Here is a 20,995-nt window from a genome sequence, read left to right as displayed (position 1 = left end):
GCGCCTGCGCACTGAGTCAAATATTCACCACATTGGAGATTCCTGCCTCGAAGTCTCGGAAGTTTAGCCAAGTTGCAGTGATTTAGCCGAGCCAGCTAGTGAGATAAAAGACGGTGCGACTCCTGCAAACTTGGTTTTCACGGAGTAAAAGTGCTTTTTGTTGGAGTTTCAAACCCTTTGTTGAGACGTGAAGGATTATTGATGGATTCGAACCGTTTTCCATTGTTCAGCTTTCGCAAACATGAACGTTAGCCACCTTTGAAATAAGTTGTGATTGTTTTTTTTTGGCGCTCTGGCAGCGCAGAGGAAAGATGGTGGACTCGCTAGTGTAGCAGCAGGCTAACGCTAGCTAGCTTGTTGGTTTACTAGCTAGCGTCGTTTTGTTAAAACCCGGAGCTGCTCGCCAACTGTTTGAATGTCCGAAAAGTTTTGATGGTTTCGTTAAACACATCTGTGCTGTCACGTAAGTATGTTTAAATTCACATAGGGAATCGTTTCGTCTAACTAAATAACCCAGCAAGTCAGTCAAACGCGCTGGTGTACCCTCAGGAACGCCAACCTTAGCTCCAGAGCTAATTAGTTAGCCCAAGTCTAGCGTTAGCTTATTCAGCCAGCAGTCACTGAGCTATATGCTAACTAGCTGCCATGACACTATCAAACCACACTCAAGAGAGTGGAATTTGCTATCTGGCCAGTTAACCCAAAGTTACTCTTAACAGTAACTGCGATTACAGTTAGTTTGACAAACTTCCCTAACTTAGTTAGCAAGTGAACCGAGTTAGTTACTTAACACAGTTACTCGTGTCTAACTTGTTTATTTAATTGTCCATTTGCTGCTTTGCTGGTAAACAACCGTGGATGGCTAACTGGAAACCAAGGGCTCAGTAATCAGTAAGCCATCCGTTTGTAGATCAATTGCATGTTTTGGTGATTCTCAACGTTGTCAAATGTATAGCATGCTCCGTCATGTTACTCAAACTTTGGGTGATTTAATAAAGCGACCTTTGTTGGTAAAGTAAACCATTTTCACCGATGTGATTTTTCTCTTTTTTGCATGCTTCAACTGACCGATTCCGCTGTGCAAATTTGCTCAGTGGATTAAGAAGTAACACTGATTGCTGTATTGGAGAAGAACACCTATTTTAGCCTTAGTGCACCGGGTGTCAACTTCCCAAGTCACTTATTCTGAACATTTCTCTGAATAGTATTGCTGTTCATGTGGGCAAAGTCGAAAGAGCATGAGTGTCCCTCAGCCTCCGAGGATGGAACCAGGGGTACTGGCGGTAGGATCTAGGTGGGTAAACTCATAATAAGAACACAAATTATGTGGGTAAATGTTTTCTTTTTTAAATAATTAGCCTAACTGAAATGCTGGTTTGTGTGTGGTAGATGTCAGATGGTCCTCTGAAGAAGCCATGGGTAGCTGTTTAAGCTGTCCAGAGAAAGAATCAATTCCAGATAATCATCAAAGCAAATTCAAGGTGAGTTCCTGCCTCAGCCTGTTTGAAAACCGATGTTCTAGTGAGAAGTCTGTCAACCCACACCCTGGATTATTCACTAATGATTGTGGTCGGCAGCTTTCAGTCACACAAACTGTGCTTGTTATACTCACTTGAGTTCCAAATGTGGTTTCCAGAGACCTACAACCCAATAAGATTTTTTTCCCCAGGTCTTTTTTTTCTTTTGCCCACTTAAATTCTTGGCCCCTAATTAATGACTCAGACTGTGATGGGTCAATGCAGGGCAGAAAACTTACCACCCTGTTTGTCCACTGGCTACATTGGCTAGTGACTCTAAATCACAATTACTCATCCTTTCTCACTAAAATCGGCAGAATAGATTTTTTTTTTAAATGAGTTGACCCTCCAAATGATGGGAATAGACTAGCATTTGCTTGGCTGTTGATGCTAATTCCCCAGCCCGGGCATATAGTTTCTTTACTGGGTTAATGAGTTTTATCTTGTTGGTTCAGTAACAAACTCCAATTTTTGTATAATTTGAATCTTAAATGATCCTGTTGGAGATGTTGATGGACTGTTACGGTAAGTGTAAGGTATACATCGAGACAAATCATCATATAGCACTCATGCTATATCAAGTTTAAAACTAAAAAGAATGTATGTGAAACTATATATATATATGTGTGTGTGTGTGTGTGTGTGTGTGTGTGTGTGTATATACACACACACACACACACACACACACACGGTGTGCTAGTGCAGTACAAGGACCAGCTGACAAGACACATTATTCTTAAACCAGTTTCTAAAAGTGTCTCAGACACTTGAATCTATAAGAATTCAGCATATTTTTCTTGCTTACTGTCACCAAATTGTCATGCCCAGTTGATGTTCCCAAGTGTATTTCATATATAATGTGTGTGTCTCTCTGTATGCTCTTTCACAGGTGATCAACGTGGACGACGATGGGAACGAGCTGGGCTCTGGCGTGATGGAGCTGACTGAGTCCGAGCTGGTGCTCCACACCCATCGCCGTGACGATGTTAGGTGGCCCTACTTGTGCCTGCGGCGCTATGGCTACGACTCCAACCTCTTCTCCTTTGAGAGCGGCCGCCGATGCCAGACAGGCCAGGGTACGTGTCAAATAAGGCATCTGATAGTATTTCAGCTTCACTCCTTTATAGCTAGACAAACAGATCAATTTATTAATGAAGTAGAACATTAATTCATCCCAGTCAGAAAATCACTTGTCACAACACCAATATGCTCATAAAGCAATTAACATTGATACAGGGATTAGGGGTGTATGTTTTGTTTTATACATAATATTAAAAAAAATCATATATATGTATATGTTTGTTTGTTTGTTTGGGAACAACTCCCTCAACCAAACACTGAGATAAAACAATTGGAAATGTGAAAAAAAACAATCAACTGGTCTATCAAAGTATCCAACCTTTTTTTTTTAATAAACACTGGTAAAACTTGCACAGAGGTAGACATATTTTAGAAAAAAAAGACATGTTTAGTATAGACTTTCATGCAGATGAGAAGTGTTTAAGGTCAGATATTGAGATTATTTTTGCACATACACTCAAATCAGCTGTCTTTTCTTCTATTTCTGTCTGCTATGAGAACCATCTTTGCATTATTGTCAAAAGTGTGTTACCAATCGGTCTATCACAAATCACATGTCTCTGCTATTGCCATGACACGTCTCTTGTACCATTATTTTTGGATCCCATGCTTTCATAAGGATGAGGTGGAGAGAGAGAGAGCTGGGGGTGTGGGAGGGGTTCTCTGGGTTCTTGGGTGCGGTAAGTCTCAGGCACACCCTGTTACCCCATCTCATTCATACCATACCCACCCAATACTGTGTTGATCTGCACAGTATTGATAGTTGTAAATGCCAGTGTCTGTGGTGGTGCTGAACAGGGAATAATAATGTTTTGGTGTTGTGCGTTCTCCCCGTGTGTAGTGTTTCCTTGCAGTGTGATAACTATCAGCCTCAGCGACAGCAGTTTGTGTGGTTTGCCCTTGATGTGTTGCCATACCCTTGGTTTACATGTGTAGCCATGGTTCATAGCACTGTTTAATCTCCTTGTCTCCTCTTACTCCTCCCTCCTTGTATTAGCCTCTATTACCGGACTAACAAAAGGGAAATGGGTGTCAATTTAATTTAGTTGTTATGTTTACTAAATTTCTCATTAATTGTTGTTGATTTGGTGCAAATTATATAGCAAGCTAGTTTGGAGTTGACATTAAGCAGAAAAAACTCCAGAAGCTTCATCCATTTCAGACATTCAGACACATTGACGCCCTCGTTCTCATTTAACTTCTCTGCTTTAACTGATGGTTCTCCTTTTACGCTCCTAGTGTTGAGCCTCTGAGCACAAGAAAGGGGCGTGGCCTGTGAGCAAGGAAAGAAGTAGATTATACAATACAATGATATTTCCTCTCTAGATGCAAAAGCATTTATATGAAAATCAAGATTTGACAAATTTGATGTCCATGATCCTCTCTGCTCTATGGTTGTATCACATCTTTGTTTTTCAGAAAGAAAAATTATTTCAGTCTAGTGGTTGTTAATTAAAAGCTCATGTTTTATGTGTGAAGTTGAAAGTTGATCTGGCACACCAGGGCAATTTTTTTTCCCTTCATGCCTCCTTTTACACATGTATATTTGTGTATGCTAGTGGACCGGCTGTGAACCTCTCACACAGTGTTTTTATTAATTTATTTAATGGATGTGATGGCTAGTTCTTCGCTAATCAAATGATTAAATTTAATCATTAAGTTTAATGTGTGCATTTTAAGCACACATTTAAGCATGAAGAGAAAAATCATGTTTATTTTCCTCCCAAACACAATATCGAGTGTAAAAAACTCAATTCATTTAAAGCTGTTGAATTTTTTAACAACAAATTTCTTTGGCAAAATGAACACTGAGTGAGAAAGGATAAAAATGAACAGTAGACTATGTTGAATACACAACACTGATGTTGTATATTACTATGTTTGTTTTTGAGCAGGGATCTTTGCATTCAAGTGTGCCCGAGCAGAGGAGATCTTCAACATGCTCCAGGAGGTGATGCACAGCCACAGCATCAGTGTAGTGGAGGAGGCTGTGTTGGAGCCCAACCACCAGGCCACACACACTCCACACACTCCTGCAGGTAAAAGCAAAGAAACACATATGCAACACACACTCCTGAACGCAAACATACAAACAACACTCACGGGAATGCATTCACACCTGTGCACACGCACACACAGAAGCACCCTCAGGTACACATGCATATATATACTACACAAATTCTTTAAAGTATACACCCATGCACATGTAATACACATTGCAACATATAAAACACGTACAATACTACCCATGTTAACATGGAGCCCTCATGCTCCAGCAGGGACAAACACAAAACACTCAAACTAAACCTGCAGATATACATAGAGGTGCGCTCAGACTCCTGCAGGAACACGCAAACCCTGCTAGGGCTGCCCCCAAATAGTTAACCAAATGTTAGTTGATGAGAAGAGTATTAGTCGACCAAGTTTTCATTGGTCACGGGGAGAAAAAAAATTGTATGAAACATGAGGGCCTTTAATTTGAAACAACGGACACAGGAAGTGGCGACACTCAATCAGTCAGGGACTGATTGAGTGTCGCATGTACACAGTTGGTCCCTGCGGTTATTAGACTGTCCGGCAGAAAATCCAAAGTGTGGGATCATTTCGAGAGGGTAAAGGACGACCCCAAGAAGGTGATATGCAAACTCCGCCGGCAAAGGTTAGCCCGTCATTCGGAGACCTCAATTGTGACTTGTAATGTTAAATAAATAAATTAACAAAATGTTCAGTCTGCTTGCTGGTTGTTCTGACACATTTGGAATCATCACCGCTTTTATCGGTGTCATTTACAGTCGGCTCGCTTCATGCATGCACTTTTAAAATTTATATTTTAAAGGCTCATTGTTATGGTTTTTATTTCTCTGCAATGTAGCACAATATTAACAGTGTTACTTACAACCCTCTTTTTCAGCCACTAAACTCACCATTTTCTGATGCCCCAAGAAATATATCTATATTTAAATAATTAATGTTATAAACGTGCGATGATTAGTCAACAAATGGCGTGTATTAACGACTACTAGTTGACTGGGAAAATCCTTGGTCAGGGGCAGCCCTTCCCCCGTTCACGATCCTGATTATACACTCTCCCTCTCCATCTCCCTACCACTCTCACATTCACAGACATACAAACTTAAATTCACATGGAGTAAATTTGAGGAGAACATTTTCAAAATGAGAATTTGAGATCTTGTATACCTTGTAGGGATGCCCCCAAATAGTAAACCAAAAGTAAGTCGAGAATGGTCTCAGTTGACCACATTTTCATTGGTTGCTTAGTTGCAGAAAGAAAAAAAACGTGTATGAAATGTATCGGGGCTATTGATTTGAAATGATGGACACAGGTAGTGGCGACACTAAGTCAGTCAGTCTCAGTCAGTCAGTCAGGGACAGACGTTCACACGTACACGGCTGGTCCCTGTTGATATCAGACCATGTCGAGCAGAAAATCCTAAGTGTGGGATAAAAGGCTGTTTTATATTTTAAAGGCTCATAAGTTGTTGTGTTGGTGTTACAAGTTCATATGTTTTGTAATGTTATATACTGTGTTGAAAATTAATGAAATGTTCGGTCCCCTCACTGGTTGTTACGACACATTCAGAATCATTACCGCTTCTGCCAGTGTCATTAACAGTCTGCTCACTTCGTGCACAAACTTGTAAAATTTATATTTTAAAGGCTCATTATTACGGTTTTGTATTTCTCTAATGTAGCACAGTGTTAACAATGTTATTTGTACCATTCTCTCTTAGCCCCGGAACTGAAACCATTCGCTGATGCCAAAAAAAATAAAATAAATAAATATATATATATATATATATATATATATATATATATATTTTTTTTTTAATAGTTAAATTAATATCATAAACGTTTGACAACTAACCACTACTAGTTGACCGGCAAAATCTTGGGTCAACCCTAATGCCTTGTTAACAGCCTTAATGGTAATAAGCTAATTACTTTGTCCAATTTAAAAAGGGAAAAAAAAACACAAGTAAAGTCTTGTCAGAATTGGAGCGATCAGCTTGCCGGTGTTTGCTTGCCAGACGGTGCTGAGATCCTGCTGAGGAAGACTCCAATGCACTGCTTGATTTTAGCTTTTACATTTGTCCCTAGTTGATGCTGTTACATAGCAGTGAGAACAAGTGAAATATGACCATGTACAATACTGGTTTAGACTGTAGTGATTTGATAGTTTAAACTCTTCCTGCAGGGGGGGGGGTAAAACTTAAAAACAGCAACGTTCTACCTCGAGCCCTCCACCTGGTTTGGCAAGGGAGCAAGTGTGGATGGGGTGAAGTTGCCCGACCATAGATTGTAAACAGCTAGCTAAAATGGTGACTTACTAGAGGCTAAACTATTAAATGAAGGTTCTTTTAAATAACCCCTCTCCCCGAGTCAAATTTGGATTTTTCTCACTTAGATTAACACGGAATAATGATGACTGTATTGTGCTGCTTATTGATTTTTAATCTACATCTGAGGAAACTGGCCCTGACATGTTTTTTGCCAATGCCAGCAATGTAGGTTAGTTTTAAAACGCAAGTCCTTGTCAGAGAAAAATGGTTTCATAGGGTTTTTGAGATGATTGAAGCAGATTTGCTTATTTTAAGCGCCAGGGTAAGTTTAGAGAGCCTCTTTTTTTATTGTAGTCTTAATTTTTAGGTGTGCACTTCATTCTCTAGAATAATTCTACCAACTGCACATTAGTAGTAGAGACAACAATGCCAGTTATAGTAGTAATATAATAATGGTAACAGCGTTTTGACATTTAATTGATTCCCTTTTGGGGATCCTTTTCTTGCTGGACCCTCTCCAGGGCTCTATGAGCACAGGGTCAGCTGCAGAACAGTGCCCCCTTGTGGCTGGTATCAGTGTCTTGCTCAAACATATACTTGAGCATGGCGGACGCCTGACTTCTTTTCCTTAGGTAGAAATAGCCTCGGTATAATAGTTGTTAAACCATGCATGTGTATTTGTGTGTGTGTGTGTGTGTATAGCTCTGGGATACTCTGTGCCCACAGTGCCAAATGGTGTGACCAGGATCCCCTCTGTGGGTGACGCCCCGTCTCACCCTTCCACCCGTCACCCGTCTGTGGCCAGCACCCGTCTGCCTTCAGTGGGAGAGGAGTCCACCCACCCCTTACTGGTGGCTGAAGATGCGGTAAGACGCCACACACACACACGGATTAATGCATACAAACGTATTACTATTGTTATTATCATTGCTGTTGCTAGTTTTGATTATTAATATTTTTCAGGACAGGATGATTATTTTGTGTCCTGACTACAATACCTTATAAATCAGTGGAGAACATTCATTTTGCCAATTTGAGTATGTTTTCCCTTTTGTTGTTGGTGTTTTTTAGGTGCTATGTGTTGTATTTTGGCATTCCTGAAGCATGATATAACTAGTGAATATAAGCAGGGGTTGCTGAGTGATACTAATTAAAACAAAGTAAACCACTCACAGCAGCACCACTGTTCCTCAAGATTTCTTCATTCAGAAACACAGGCGGTTGTCCATTTTAGTTGTTGCTGTTGGATGTCATTCCCCCCAAAAGACTTGTTTCACACCTCCAGTCCTCAATAAATAACTACTGTAGGGGGTACTTTTCTATCTGAATGTTTGTTTTGCTTGCTTTGATTTGTTTTTATGTTGTTTTGTTGTTCATCACTAGAAAATAAAAGTTATGATTAAAGTAAAAATGGACAAAAAAAGCCTTTTAAAGAATGGCACATTTAAAGTTGATGGTTGCTGTTGGCTGTACTACTTGTTTGGTTGACACTTAGTAGAATGTGGCACCTCAGTGCAAAATGTTTGGAGTGGCTGCTCAGCCTTTTCTTTAGAAGACTACATGTCGTGTGTATGCACTTAATGGCATAAAGATTTAACGTGTTACTCTTTGTATCTCAGGTACACACCTATGTCAACACCACAGGGCTGCTGGAAGACCAGCCCAGCCCCTTGACAGTCATCACCCCTCTGGAGAGCCCTGGCTCTCCCCAGTCACAGTGCCCTCCGACCCCTCCACCTCCTCCAAGGGTCCGCACTGAGCTCCCAGCACTGCCCCAAGAGCCCCAGGTGATGCTGGAGCCCCAGGGGGTACGTTTCGTCCTGGGTCCCACCCCTGTGCAGAGGCAGCTGATGGCCAAGGAGAAGGAGAAGCAGGAGGCAAAGGAGTCCAAGAGCCTGGAGGCTGAGGAGGAGGCCAAAGAGACCAACGGCCACATGGACACACAGCAAAGTGCCAAGGAAATGCCTGGTGAAGTGGAGCTGGCCCACACACACTCCAACGGCTCCACTGCCACCAACAACACCACCACCACCACCACCACCTCCTCTTCCTCTGCAATCTCCTCAAACCCAGGCACAGCCCCCAGGCGCCACCGCCCGCCCCCCCTCACCCCCGACGTCCAGAATGTCAACAACTCGGCCCAGCGGCGCACGGCCCTACTGGACTATGAGAACCTGCCAGCACTGCCACCTGTCTGGGAGGCGCGGAAGCCGAACTCTGAGGAGGAGGAGACTGGCCGCAGCAGCAGCAACAGCAGCCTGAAGACACCCTCCCTTAACGGCTACAACCACCACCACCACCATGGCCTGCTGCAGCACTCCTACTCACACCCCCTGTCGGCAGCCCTGGAGCCCTCCCATAACTACGTTAACACCGAGAATGTCGCAGCGCCGCTCAGCGCCCACCGGCCCGAAACAGCCCGCCGCCGAGCTGACGGGCCAACCGTCTTCAACTTTGACTTCCGGCGGCTGCCGCTGGCGGGCCAGCCAGAGCCGGCCAAGACGCTGAACTACATCGAGCTGGAGATGGACAGCAGCACGGGAGCCGGAAACAAGGGCGTCTCGGACGGCAGTAACCCCCACACACCCCGCACCCCCACCTCACCCCTGCCACCCGGCACGCCCACTCGTCGTACCGAGCTCTACGCCCTCATTGACATCGAGCGCACGGCCGCCATGTCAAACCTGCAGAAGGCCCGGCCGCGGGACGATGGCACCTCGCGCAAGACACGGCACAACAGCACCGAGCTGCCCACAAAAAGCACTGTGTGACCCTTCCCTCTTCACCATCCCTACACACCCCTCACCTCTTCCCCGGTTTTTTTTTTTTTTTTTAATTTCTAAATACCATCCTGAGGCACGGGGGGGAGGGGGCGCTGTCTTTATATTTACCCCACAGAGAGAAAAGACTCTCCCAGTACAAAGTCTTAAAAAAACAAAAACAAAAAAAAAACAACAAAAAAAACAAATGTGTTAACAGACTTTTTTTGTGCGGTTACCTGTAATGGAATTCAGGGGGACCCAAAAAAGAAAAAAAAATTGTAAACCCTAGGTACTTGCCATATACCAATTTATTCCTATGGTAATATAATACCTCTTTTCCTTCACTCATTCTACAGTGCATTTTGGGTTGTTTATTATGTTAATAAGAATGGACTGCATTCCTCATCCTCCTCACCCATTCCCTCTCCTTATATGGTACAAATCAGTATTACTGAACAAAGCATTCCATTTAGCCTTTTTTTTTTTTAAATATGATTGACTACATGCTGCTGTAATTTCAGTATCTGAGGATTACATGGTACACAACATTATGTTTCTGACTATGTACAGTAGATTCTGGCACAATAAATGTCTGTTCTGTTTTTATTTGTACTCAGCCGATAAGAGGCCTTTGTCCTGTCTCGTGCGTGTCATACTCTTGTCTAGCTCAGGTTTGTGGAGCCGTATGTCATTGGAAAGCTTCTTTTTTTCGGGGGGGAGGGGCGTGTGTCAAGCTTTTTGGAGGACTGGTACCCTGCATAACCTTAAATAGCCTTTAATCTCTCTCCAGTGCTGAATGTTTGGTATTCTTTGTGCCGAGGTCTTTTCTTGGCACGGAGGTTTGTGTGAGCTTGTCAAGTTTTCAGAATGTGTGACTGTGTTTCCACTCTGGCCTTTAAAGATCGACTCAGCAGTGCGGAGTATATAAACAGAACAATTTAATTACCCAGGAATGTCACCACAGTCTCAGACTAGACAGAGCCGTCTTCATCTTCTCTGAGAATGTCTGCTCATCAAATGGGTGAGATTGGGCCCAAAACAACAAAGTATATTTCAGTGCTGACTTGAAGCTCACTGTGCACAGAATTGGTCTTGGTCTCCTCCAGTTTATCAAGAGATTTAAACACTGAAATGTGTTTTTCTTGTCCAGTGTAATTTCATAGCTTTAAATAGCAGGATGCCAGTTTTACACTTTTGGCATTTAATGGGAGCTCGTATCACTGGTTAGTGGTTATGTGGCTGGCACCAGTGGCTTTGGAGGAGAGCATCAGGGTGGTGTAGTGGGTGGGGAGACCTACAGAAAGAACCAGATGGTGGATCTGTGTTGTGTTCCTCCTCCTACCCTGCTGAAGTCTCCTTGAGCAAGACATCAAATCCCCATCAGCTCCACTCACTTTGTCTTTAGCTTGACCTTGCCCTGTGTGGGCCCTGAAAGAAAAACCCTTCTCATTTGAGCCCAATCTGGTTTTATTAAGTGCAGTCTACTCTGATCTGTTAGCCACATGGATGAAAGTATCATGAAACTGGACACTGTTAGGTTTCACGAGACATGTTGGATGTTGTGGTTAGAGAGGAAATCCTATTACAAACCCGTTAAAAAACAAGAACTTCACCGGTCTATATTTTATTACCTCCGGGTCTAATGGCAATGGAGGAGCTGGCGTCAGCTCACTGAAAATGTTGCATTCTTTGCAGAAAAAGGCTCGATGGACACAGTGACCAGTCATGGTGAAGGATGACTGTGGTGAGATCTGTATAGTTTATGGATGGAAAGGGCTGATCGATGGCACAAGGCCTTTTTGCCAAGTTCTGTGCCACTTGTACGCCTCAGCAGTGATACTTCGCCCAGACTTTTTTTTTCTTCTGTGTTTTAGTTTTGACAAGACTGGAGAGACACTTGGAAGTATAGGGTGGGGACGGGATGACATGCCGTAAAGGTCGTAAACTTGTAATTACTCTAGCGATGATGCTGCTGGGGTAAATATAAGTTCAACAGTTTGTCACAGAATTTCATCTGGCGTTTCACTTGGTAGTAGGAAAGGAAACCGACTTCACAGATCACCACTTAAAGTCGACAAACTTTTTGCTGATCGCTGGCAGTAATTTAGTTGTATACCCAACGATCACCCGTGTCTTAGGGGTTCGATTGTCCTCTAAGCACAAGGTAAAAACTTCAAATCATAGGAACAGCTGTACATAGCATTCAGTAGCTTACGGTTACATTTCAGCTGGAGCTATTTGAGTGTTTTGCTGCCGATGTGCAAGTTTTCACCTTTTGATTCTCAGTATTTCAGTAGAAATTGTTGACTTGTCCCTTTGGAGAACATGTAATGACCGTTTTCAGTTGTTTCACAGTTAACTCATTTTTCTTCCCGTCAAGATCAGTTTTACTCTTATGTTGAACAGACTTCATTCAAGGACCACTCCTGCAAGGATTTGAAAAGACTTTATTGTATCACAATTTACAAACAACCTCATGGTAAAATATGACACAGGCAGTACAAAAAAAAAGCAATATTGATAATGTACTAAAAAAATACACATTGGGAAGAAATCTTTTGCTATTTCAACCCAATATGCAGACACAGACAATATTTACATTATACTTAAGCGCCTTATGGAGGTAAAACAAGACCAATCTTCCGAGTATTTTACACAGAGTCCTCGGATCAAATGCACACCAATTTCCAATGGGAAAAAAATGTAAAATTGATACAAATCATTTTTAATTTAACAGTACAAAAATATTTTAAATCTTCCAATTTATTCCTGGTGTGTGGCGCAGAAGTCTGTTTTTTTTTTGGGGGGGGGGGGGGGGCGACCTTCAGGGACATCAGCAGACCCAGAACTGGATCTACTGAGCCAGGACTCTTCGCCTCGTTGTCTGTGCCACCAGTTTGTGGTAGTCATCCAGCTTGTCTCGCAGTTTGTTCAAGACCTGGGAGATGAAAACAAATTAAGACCAGCTTGTCTGCAGCTTAACTGCCATCACTACTTTTTCCAACTCGGGGTTGGAGGTTATATTGCCAATGGGGCTCCCCCTGCTAAGAATCATTGTAATTTTGGTAATGGAGGGTGCTCTGGACAAAAAACCCCAATGAAGTATGTTAACATGCACAAATAAAGTATTTAGCAATCAGGAGCCTCAAATGATATCAATTGATGAATTCTAAATTACAAACTTCCATAGACCCCAATAAGTTAAGGCGCCCGAAAATGATCGTCGGTGTCGCCAACTAGGAAAAGTAATCATGAGCCATGTATAACCCCCCCCATGGAGATACTCAAGAATATTATGTTGATTTGTAAACAAAGGGATAAGTCACTGAGCTAAGTAAGTACAGAAAAAAGACAGCAAGACCTTCACCAGGGTATGAAGCTTTCGCCCAAAAGCCAGCATGTAATTAAACCCATTCAGTGATGAAGTAACTCTGACTCACTCCATCCACCTACAGTAGAGTTGTTTTCCCCCCAGTTAAAGTGAATCAGACCTTGACCTCTCACAAAACAAACCATGACTGGTCTTAAAACTGAATGACACCTATATAAATTGAGATTTAAATGCGTTATGACATTTAAAAAAAAAGGCCTTTAAAGTGTTGCAGCCATCTTACAACGCCGTTTCTCAGTGCACTACTTCTCTACAGAGGAACGCTCACTAAGAGCTTGTTTTTCCTACAGGTTTTTGACTTCTACTTTTCAGATTGATTTGTGCTATGATGTTGCTCTGAAATGTTACTCTTGTCATTAAAAAGTCTGTCTGGAACCCGGAGACATTTTGCTTGAGCAGATTTATGACTTGGATTAACTGCCTGACTGGTGTGAAGCCACCTAGAGCCAAAACTGAGGCGCATACATCAGTGTGTGTTGACTTACGCTGGCGTTGGTCTGTGTTTCGTTCAGTGACTGGAGCAGCTGGTCTATGGCAGTGTACGGTAGCCATACTAGCGGTGCCGTGGCTGAGAGAGGCATCTGCCAAAGACAAGAGGCAGAGATAAAACAGCAAAGTGTTTCTGGCGGCAAGTTGGGGTCACTACGCATCTCGGAAAAGAACAGAAAATGATAAGAATAATTTCCAGGTAAAAATAATGAAATAATACAAGTCTCAAAGTTTGCTGCCCAACTTCACAGAGAAGCAACTACATTGTGTATCGGCTAAGGGTGACTAGGTTTGATAACTGAACTAGGTATTGGTGATATTCTGGATTCTTTTTTGTCCTTTCAACTCTTTAAGAAGATAAACTGACTTTCTCAGCATCTACACATACACGCGCACGCACACAATACTATTGCTTAAAGTTAAACCCAGTCCTTATATTGTAGACTACATTTTATAGAGCCACTACCTTTTCAAACTGAATTATTTCCAGCATAATCTTTTTAGCTAAGAGTGACAGGGGGTCTAGTAATTTTTGCCAAGCCACTTCTAACTAAACCAACAAAATCTCTCGATCCAGTCCAGATATTATGCTCTAGACAAAAGTATTGTTATTTTTTCCTAAATGGATAACTCCATACACTAGGAGTCATCCGAGCTAACAGATGGTACCTCGATTCCAAAGTACTGGTGGCCCTTCCCCAGCAGAGCGTCCACGTACTCCAGTACCAGTTCAGCTGCTGCATCCAGGAGGTCATAGTTCAAGTAGAGCCGGAGGAGAGCTGCTGCATCCACTCCCTGGACAAACAGAGAAACCTTCATCACCGATGTTCCAAAACAGCCATGAGCTCCTCAGCTTTACAGACTCCTGAGTTGTTGTTGCTGATTGTCTAACATCTGGTGGTTCTGCCGTTTTAACGGTAGTTGAGATAAGAATCCACAAGAATCAATGATTTCAAAATTCACATCACTTTCAACCTTTTCACCAATCAAATATAAATGTAAGAATGTAAAGGTACTTCTAAATGATGTCTCACCCTATCAGACATTACACCTACATTTTCAAGTAAGTGATTTGAGGGGCTTTGATCAGAATACTACAGCTGTTCATTTTAAACATTTTCAGGGCAGTTTGCGTTGCTGATCAATGTTGTCTTGAAACAATAACTATAGAGAAGAAAGAAAAAAACGCTGCATTCAAACTGGTTGACCACCCACCTTGTAGGCATTGATCAGCCAGTCAGGTAAGGGAACGCCATGGGACAGCAGCTTGTTGATGACACAGCGGTGATACTGAGCACTGGGCGATGCATGGCTCTCCAGGTAGGAGGCCAGGAGTCTCCAGGCTTCATCTGTGGCACTGACATCAGGGAGCAGGAGGAGGAGGTAAGCATGAGAGAGACATATGGACACATCTGTGGTACAATAATGTAATCAAAATCACCCACTCAGAGTACACAGCAGTTGTCTAATATTGTTAATAATGATGATAACAGTGATAATTCTAAGCTTTAAAGCACTTGTAAACGTTCGACGTCCCTGAGTAAGTACATTAAGTACTGACAAAATCGACAGAATCAAATTACCCTATCAAAAATTCAAGTCAAGTCTCTAACATTTTCAAATTCAAAGCTGTCCAGAAACAACAATCATGGAAACACTGACTCTACCTTGATTCTTTGGTGGTGATGACAGTTGACAGCTGGTTAGCAGCCAACCAGTTCCAGGCCTCATTTTGACACTCCTCTCCACCGTACTGAAGCTTGATACATCTGGGGATAAAAACTAAATCCTCAGAGGAAAATTCTCTTCACTTAACTCCCTGCCACAGGGAGGTCAGAGGTCAGAATTAGCATCTCAAGGGCTCGTAGGGATTAACTGGTGAGACGGACATTTCCTGCAAGTTGGTCACATTGACATTAGGCGGGAGATGTGTCTGGCATTCCTGACACAGAGCGATTTCAAAGTGGTGGGCCGGGCTGCAGTGTGTCATGGCCGTAGCCCTACCAATCAGTTAATCTTTGGAGGCTAATCCAAGAGGGATATATAGGGTAGATACAACATAGCAGCAATAAACACATTTTTTTGGAATGGAAAGCAAATGGAAAATGCCACTATTTTGCATTTGACTTTTTCAAGTTTGCTTGAAAACCATTTTTCTCTAAAATTCTTGCCGATACAGGGGGAACAACCTGTGGATGAAGGTTATTCCAATACTCTCCTATACTCTGCTTCCCATGGCCAGGTTTTCAAAGTTAAGACTCAAACTGCCAACCAAGAAGTTCCCTCTCACCGTAAGTGTACTGCTGGGTTTCTGTAGACACCACAATAGGGATCACAGAAAGGTGAATCAGTTCATCTGGACACAACATTTAGTGGGAGAAACGTTTCATCACTCATCCAAGTGAACTCATCAGTCTAGACTGACTGCAGGTATCCCCCAACCTCATAAAGAGAACAGTTACATAATGACCGAAACCAACGATTGGTTTCATATGCAAATAGGCGTGACCATTAACTAGAGTTACAATGACCATGTGTACTATGTGTAGAAGTACTCTTAGGCCCCTCCCCCCCTCGGTTCAGAGATAGTTGTTCCCTCTTCACATAGATGGGCTCTTTGACTCCCCGTTCAAACCGATCCCGTGTTGGTAGAAAATGGAATAGACAGCCACGCCACCCGGACGCTGTATTTTACCATTTTTATGCTAACAATACCCAGTTATACATGCCACTAAAACCCACAGATCCTAGCATCCTGGCAAATCTCACAACTTGCTTCTCTGAAATTAAATCCTGGATGTCCGAAAATGTTCTTAAATTTAATGACGATAAGTCCGAGGTCATTCTATTCAGTCCCCCAAATTCCATCTGCCCTTTTGGTACTAATCTTGGTGGTCTGTCAGGTAGTGTTAAGCAGGCTGTTAAGAATCTTGGGGTAATAGTCGATGCTAACCTCAGTTTTGATAATTAACTCAAACATTGTTCAGTCATGCTTTCTCCAACCCAAGCTAATCTCCAAAATTAGGTCATTTTAATCAATTGCCGACTTGCAAAAAAGCTGTACTATTGCAACACACTTAACTCTGGTATCAGGAAGGGCTCCCTCCACCGTCTGCAGTTGGTACAAAACACCGCTGCTCAGCTCATTACTGGGACAACAAGGCATGACCATATCCCTCCTGTGCTTGCCTTCCTACACTGGCTCCCTGTTATATTCAAATTGATTTTAAAAATTTTATTGCTCATTTTTAAAGCCTTAAATGGGCTTGCTCCTACATACATTTCTGATTTAATGACCTGGTATACGCTGTCTCGACCATTAAGATCCGCAGATGGAGCCCTGCTGGTTATTCCCAGGTCTCGGTTTGTCACAAAAGGGTGATCGGGCATTTGCTGTTAGAGCCCCCACACTATGGACAAGACAAACCAAGTCTCTAGCTTCTTTTAAATCTCATCTTGAAACTTTTCTTTTTATGAAAGCTTTTACAAATGGTTGATATTTGTTTTTATTTATTTATACCGTTTTTATTTTTATTCTTACTTATTTGGTCTTATTCTTATTTTTGCCTTGTCTGGTTTTAATTATTTGTAGAGCACTTTGTAACATTGATTTAGAAAAGTACTATAAAATTTTTTATTATTATTAACTTAAAGTCTCCAATGATCTACTGCTGTCTCTTTACTCTGGTAAATGTGCCATACTAATTCTATTAGACCTTAGCTCCACCTTTGAGACAGTTGACCATACTATTCCCCTGAACTGTCTCAAGCACCAGGTTGGCATCCAGTGTAGCACCCTCCAGTGGTTTGCCCCTACCTAATGGACAGCTCTTTCTCTGTCAAAACTGGAAACCTCTTCTCATCTGCTCCCATCACCTGTGGAGTACATCAAGGGTCCATTTTAGGGCTCATATTATTTGCCCAGGCGGTACGGTGATGCAGTGGTTAGCGCGGTCGCCTCACAGCAAGAAGGTCCTGGGTTCAAGCCCCAGGGTAGTCTAACCTTGGTGGATCATCCTGGGTCATCCTCTGTGTGGAGTTTGGATGTTCTCCCTGTGTCTGCGTGGGTTTCCTCTGGGGGCTCCGGTTCCCTCCCACAGCCCACAGACATGTAAGTCAGGTGAATCGGCCATGTGTGTGTGTGTGTGTGTATGTGTGTGTGTGGGCCCTGTGATGGTCTGGCAGCCTGTCCAGGGTGTCTCCCCGCCTGCCACCCAATGACTGCTGGAATAGGCTCCAGCATCCCCGCGACCCTGAGAGCAGGATAAGCGGTTCCGATAATGGACGGATTGATGGATCAAACCAACGTTCCTCCCTATCAAGGATGTGCACATCCTCATCCTTGAAAGAGTGGCCGCTGATCTGTAGATGAGTGTAAACTGCAGAGTCCTGGCCTGACGTGTTAGCTCTTCTGGGTTGTGCCATCCTTTTGGCCAGCGTCTGTTTGGTTTCCCCGATGTACAAGTCATGGCAATCCTCCCGGCACTTAACAGCGTACACTACATTGTGCACATATGAAACCAATCGTTGGTTTTGGTCGTTATGCAACTGTGATGTTTGTAAGGGTGTGAATACCTGCAGTCAGTTAAGACTGACGAGGTCACTTGGATGAGTGATGAAACATTTCTCTCACTAAACGTTGTGTCCAGATGAACTGATTCACTTTTCTGTGATTTTCTTACCTGGATTACTGAGTATGCATAACAACCACAGTAGGGACTTACTTAAAGGCCAGGCCCTCAAAGACAGGTGTGAAGGGGAGTTTGAAGGTTTGGCAGAGCGAGAGGGCACAGTCAAACAGCCCTGTTTGGACCAAGAGAGACACCATCTCTACAGCAGAGGCACTGCCTGAAAAAACCAATAGGAATTAGGAAAGATTAGGAAATCGAGGAACTTGGATTATTTATTATCCCTGTTAACAGTAAGCCTCTATAACCAGCCAAGCTCAGTTTTCAATGCTTGAAGGAAACACACACACACACACACACACACACACACACACACACACACACACACACACACACACACACACACACACACACACACACCCTAAAGGACAAATCCCACCCACTTCCTAAAGGACAAATCTTTAGGAAAGCTCTAACACATTTTGCTAACAAATATTTTTCTATCACTTGTCCAGCCTGGGAATGTGTCAAATCCCAGGCAGGGACCAGCCATCAGGGGTATTGTAAGGTAGAGAGGTGTGTGTTTGGCAGGGAAGAACAAGCACCTGCGATGGCAGCAGAGGGTGGGTGGTGCTGGGCCAGGGTGAGCCGGCTGCGGGCCAGGATGTACTCCTTCTCCAAGTCTTTCAGCTCCAGAATGTCCACCTGACGTTTGACTAACAGAGGAAACACCCACCACAAACACTCAGTGCAGTGACAAACAGCCACACCATACACAAATGCAAGTTCTCGCTCTCAGAAAACTGGCTACACTGCAGGAGATTACAAAAAGAACAATTGAATGTTTGACTTTCCCTATTTGGCTTGTCCAAATTGTATATTACACAAGATTGGTCAAAATAATTCTGTTAAGTCCTTTGCTTACTGAAAACAGATGTTAATCAAACCCTCTGATTTCAAACGATGCTACAGTAAGATCAAATAAACCAACTCTTGGCCTGTATTTAAATATGAATCATGAAAGCTGAAATCTGAAAGCTCTCTCCACTAATAAGTTATTTCATCCACTTGAAAAATGATGACGATTCCACTTGACAGACAATCAATATTACAGTAGAACAATGTTCCAATATAGCTGGATGTAGGAGGGAAAGATAAATAGACCTGTTGCCACTGATTTACTTCGGTTGCATCCTCAGACCAAAGCTAACAGTCAAAAATATATTACAAACTTCACCAAAATATATCATAATACTGTTCTATAGTAATACTGCTGGCATCAGGCTTAAATCTTTTTTTCCTGCTGGAGTTGTTTCCAACAATGGCACTGCACCAGTGTTCGTTCAATCAGTTCAAATTAATTAATCAATTATTTAATAAACAGCAGCATATGGCGACTGGAGAGTGTCACCAACCATGGTAAAGACGTCAAATAACGATTTATTAAGGGAGAAAAGTCACAGATTTCCACTTTACTATTATTATTATTTTTTATTATAACTGTCCCTTATGGATTTTTATATTGGGAGCAGTTAGTGCTACACCAACATGTAATCTGTTGTCACAGCACAATGTAACACAAACAAATATATTTATGCCAATGTCAAATAGTTTCTTAAGTTCCTTCATCAGGATATCTTCTAAATCACCCCTGATAAAGCCTGGGACTCCACCATGTTGAAAAGGCAACATTATACTTGTAATGATTCCAAGTTGGCATGGAAAATGGCTGCCAGAGTTTGTTGCCCCTACTTAAAATGAAATCTGAAGTGAAGTCCCAGAAAGTTGAATCAGTTCATCTGGACACAACGTTTAGTTTTTTTCTTTTATTTAAAAAAATTTTTTTTCTGATTTTTTCCTTTTTCTCCCAATTTAGTGACCAATCGATCCCTATTTTAGTTCAAACACCCACCCTCGTACTGCATGCGTTCGCCAACTGCATCTCTCCGGCCAGCAGTCTCGAAGGAGACGCCTCGCCATTTTCATGACAAGGCGAATCCAGGCCGAACCACTGCTTTTTCCGACACACAAAGAGACGCATTCATGTGACGAACACAAGCCGACTCCGCCCCCCTCCCGAACACAGCGTTGCCAAATATTGCTGCTTCATCGAGTCCGGCCATAGTCGGATCTGACGAGACCGGGGCGCGAAACCCAGTCCCCAGTGGGCAACTGCATCAACACAAAGCCGATGCTTAGACCGCTACACCACCGCGGACCCACACAATGTTTAGTTGGAGAAATGTTTCATCACCCATCTAAGTGACTTCATCAGTCTAAACTGTGCTGCTTATAAGGGCGGGGATAACTGCAGTCAACTGAGACTGATGAAGTCACTTAGATGAGTGATTTACAAGTTCATTTAGCAGACGCTTTTATCCAAAGTGACGTACATCTGAGAGTTAATACAACACAAGCAAGGATCAACTCAAGAGAGGACAATGCAACTAAGTGCCAAAAAAACAGGTTCAAGTCTGCTAGGACGCAGGTGTCAACAGGCAGTGCACAAAGGCAATGCATAGGGTGCATAGAAGTGATTTTTTTTTTAAATTATTAATACCATCAGGTATGGAGGTGTTCGAGAAAGAGCTGGGTCTTTAGCTTCTTCTTAAAGATGGAGAGGGACTCAGCGGATCGAACGGAATTTGGTAACTCGTTCCATCACCGGGGAACTACAGAAGATAAGAGTCTAGCTAGTGACTTAGGGCCCCACTGTGGCTGAAGTGTCAGGCGGCAGAGCGTAGTGAGCGGGACTGAGTGTAGACCTGAATGAGGAAGTTCAGGTAGGCAGGAGCCGTTTTAGTTGCTGTTTTGTAAGCGAGCATCC

At 42.7% G+C, this 20,995-nt stretch overlaps 2 protein-coding genes across 3 annotated transcripts in view; one reads left to right on the top strand and one right to left on the bottom strand.

Annotated features, from left to right (window-relative positions):
• The first annotated feature begins 52 nt into the window (after positions 1 to 52).
• On the top strand, positions 53 to 10,388 carry LOC130114100 (fibroblast growth factor receptor substrate 2-like). 2 transcript variants are annotated; one of them, XM_056281855.1, is made up of 7 exons: positions 53 to 463; positions 1,206 to 1,294; positions 1,390 to 1,481; positions 2,407 to 2,593; positions 4,493 to 4,636; positions 7,601 to 7,764; positions 8,518 to 10,388. In XM_056281855.1, the coding sequence occupies exons 3-7, from the start codon at positions 1,416 to 1,418 to the stop codon at positions 9,667 to 9,669; spliced, it is 1,713 nt and encodes a 570-aa protein (XP_056137830.1). In that variant the 5' UTR covers positions 53 to 463; positions 1,206 to 1,294; positions 1,390 to 1,415; the 3' UTR covers positions 9,670 to 10,388. The 2 variants fall into 2 exon arrangements, with proteins under 2 accessions (XP_056137830.1, XP_056137831.1); XM_056281856.1 differs by lacking the exon at positions 53 to 463 and having other exon boundaries at positions 1,005 to 1,294.
• Positions 10,389 to 12,091: 1,703 nt separating this feature from the next.
• Positions 12,092 to 20,995, bottom strand: part of nup160 (nucleoporin 160) — a 56,497-nt gene continuing 47,593 nt past the window's right edge. Inside the window, exons 28-34 of the mRNA XM_056281580.1 lie at positions 18,774 to 18,884; positions 18,265 to 18,388; positions 15,208 to 15,309; positions 14,756 to 14,897; positions 14,210 to 14,335; positions 13,537 to 13,632; positions 12,092 to 12,598 (exon numbers count right to left, since the gene is read on the bottom strand). Of these exons, the coding sequence (XP_056137555.1) occupies positions 12,515 to 12,598; positions 13,537 to 13,632; positions 14,210 to 14,335; positions 14,756 to 14,897; positions 15,208 to 15,309; positions 18,265 to 18,388; positions 18,774 to 18,884 (785 nt within the window). The 3' untranslated portion in view covers positions 12,092 to 12,514. The remainder of the gene's footprint in view (positions 12,599 to 13,536; positions 13,633 to 14,209; positions 14,336 to 14,755; positions 14,898 to 15,207; positions 15,310 to 18,264; positions 18,389 to 18,773; positions 18,885 to 20,995) is intronic.

Source organism: Lampris incognitus, chromosome 6 (genome assembly GCF_029633865.1).
Source record: "Lampris incognitus isolate fLamInc1 chromosome 6, fLamInc1.hap2, whole genome shotgun sequence".
Lineage (NCBI taxonomy): Eukaryota > Metazoa > Chordata > Actinopteri > Lampriformes > Lampridae > Lampris > Lampris incognitus.
Note: the sequence above shows the minus strand (reverse complement) of the source record. Positions and strands in the feature narration are given on the sequence as shown.

Excerpts from the sequence above, each read along its gene's own strand:
- LOC130114100 (XM_056281855.1), top strand. The coding sequence starts at position 1,416 with ATGGGTAGCTGTTTAAGCTGTCCAGAGAAAGAATCAATTCCAGATAAT. Across the intron at positions 1,482-2,406 it reads ATCATCAAAGCAAATTCAAG|GTGATCAACGTGGACGACGA; the intron begins GTGAGTTCCTGC and ends GCTCTTTCACAG. Across the intron at positions 4,637-7,600 it reads CACTCCACACACTCCTGCAG|CTCTGGGATACTCTGTGCCC; the intron begins GTAAAAGCAAAG and ends GTGTGTGTATAG.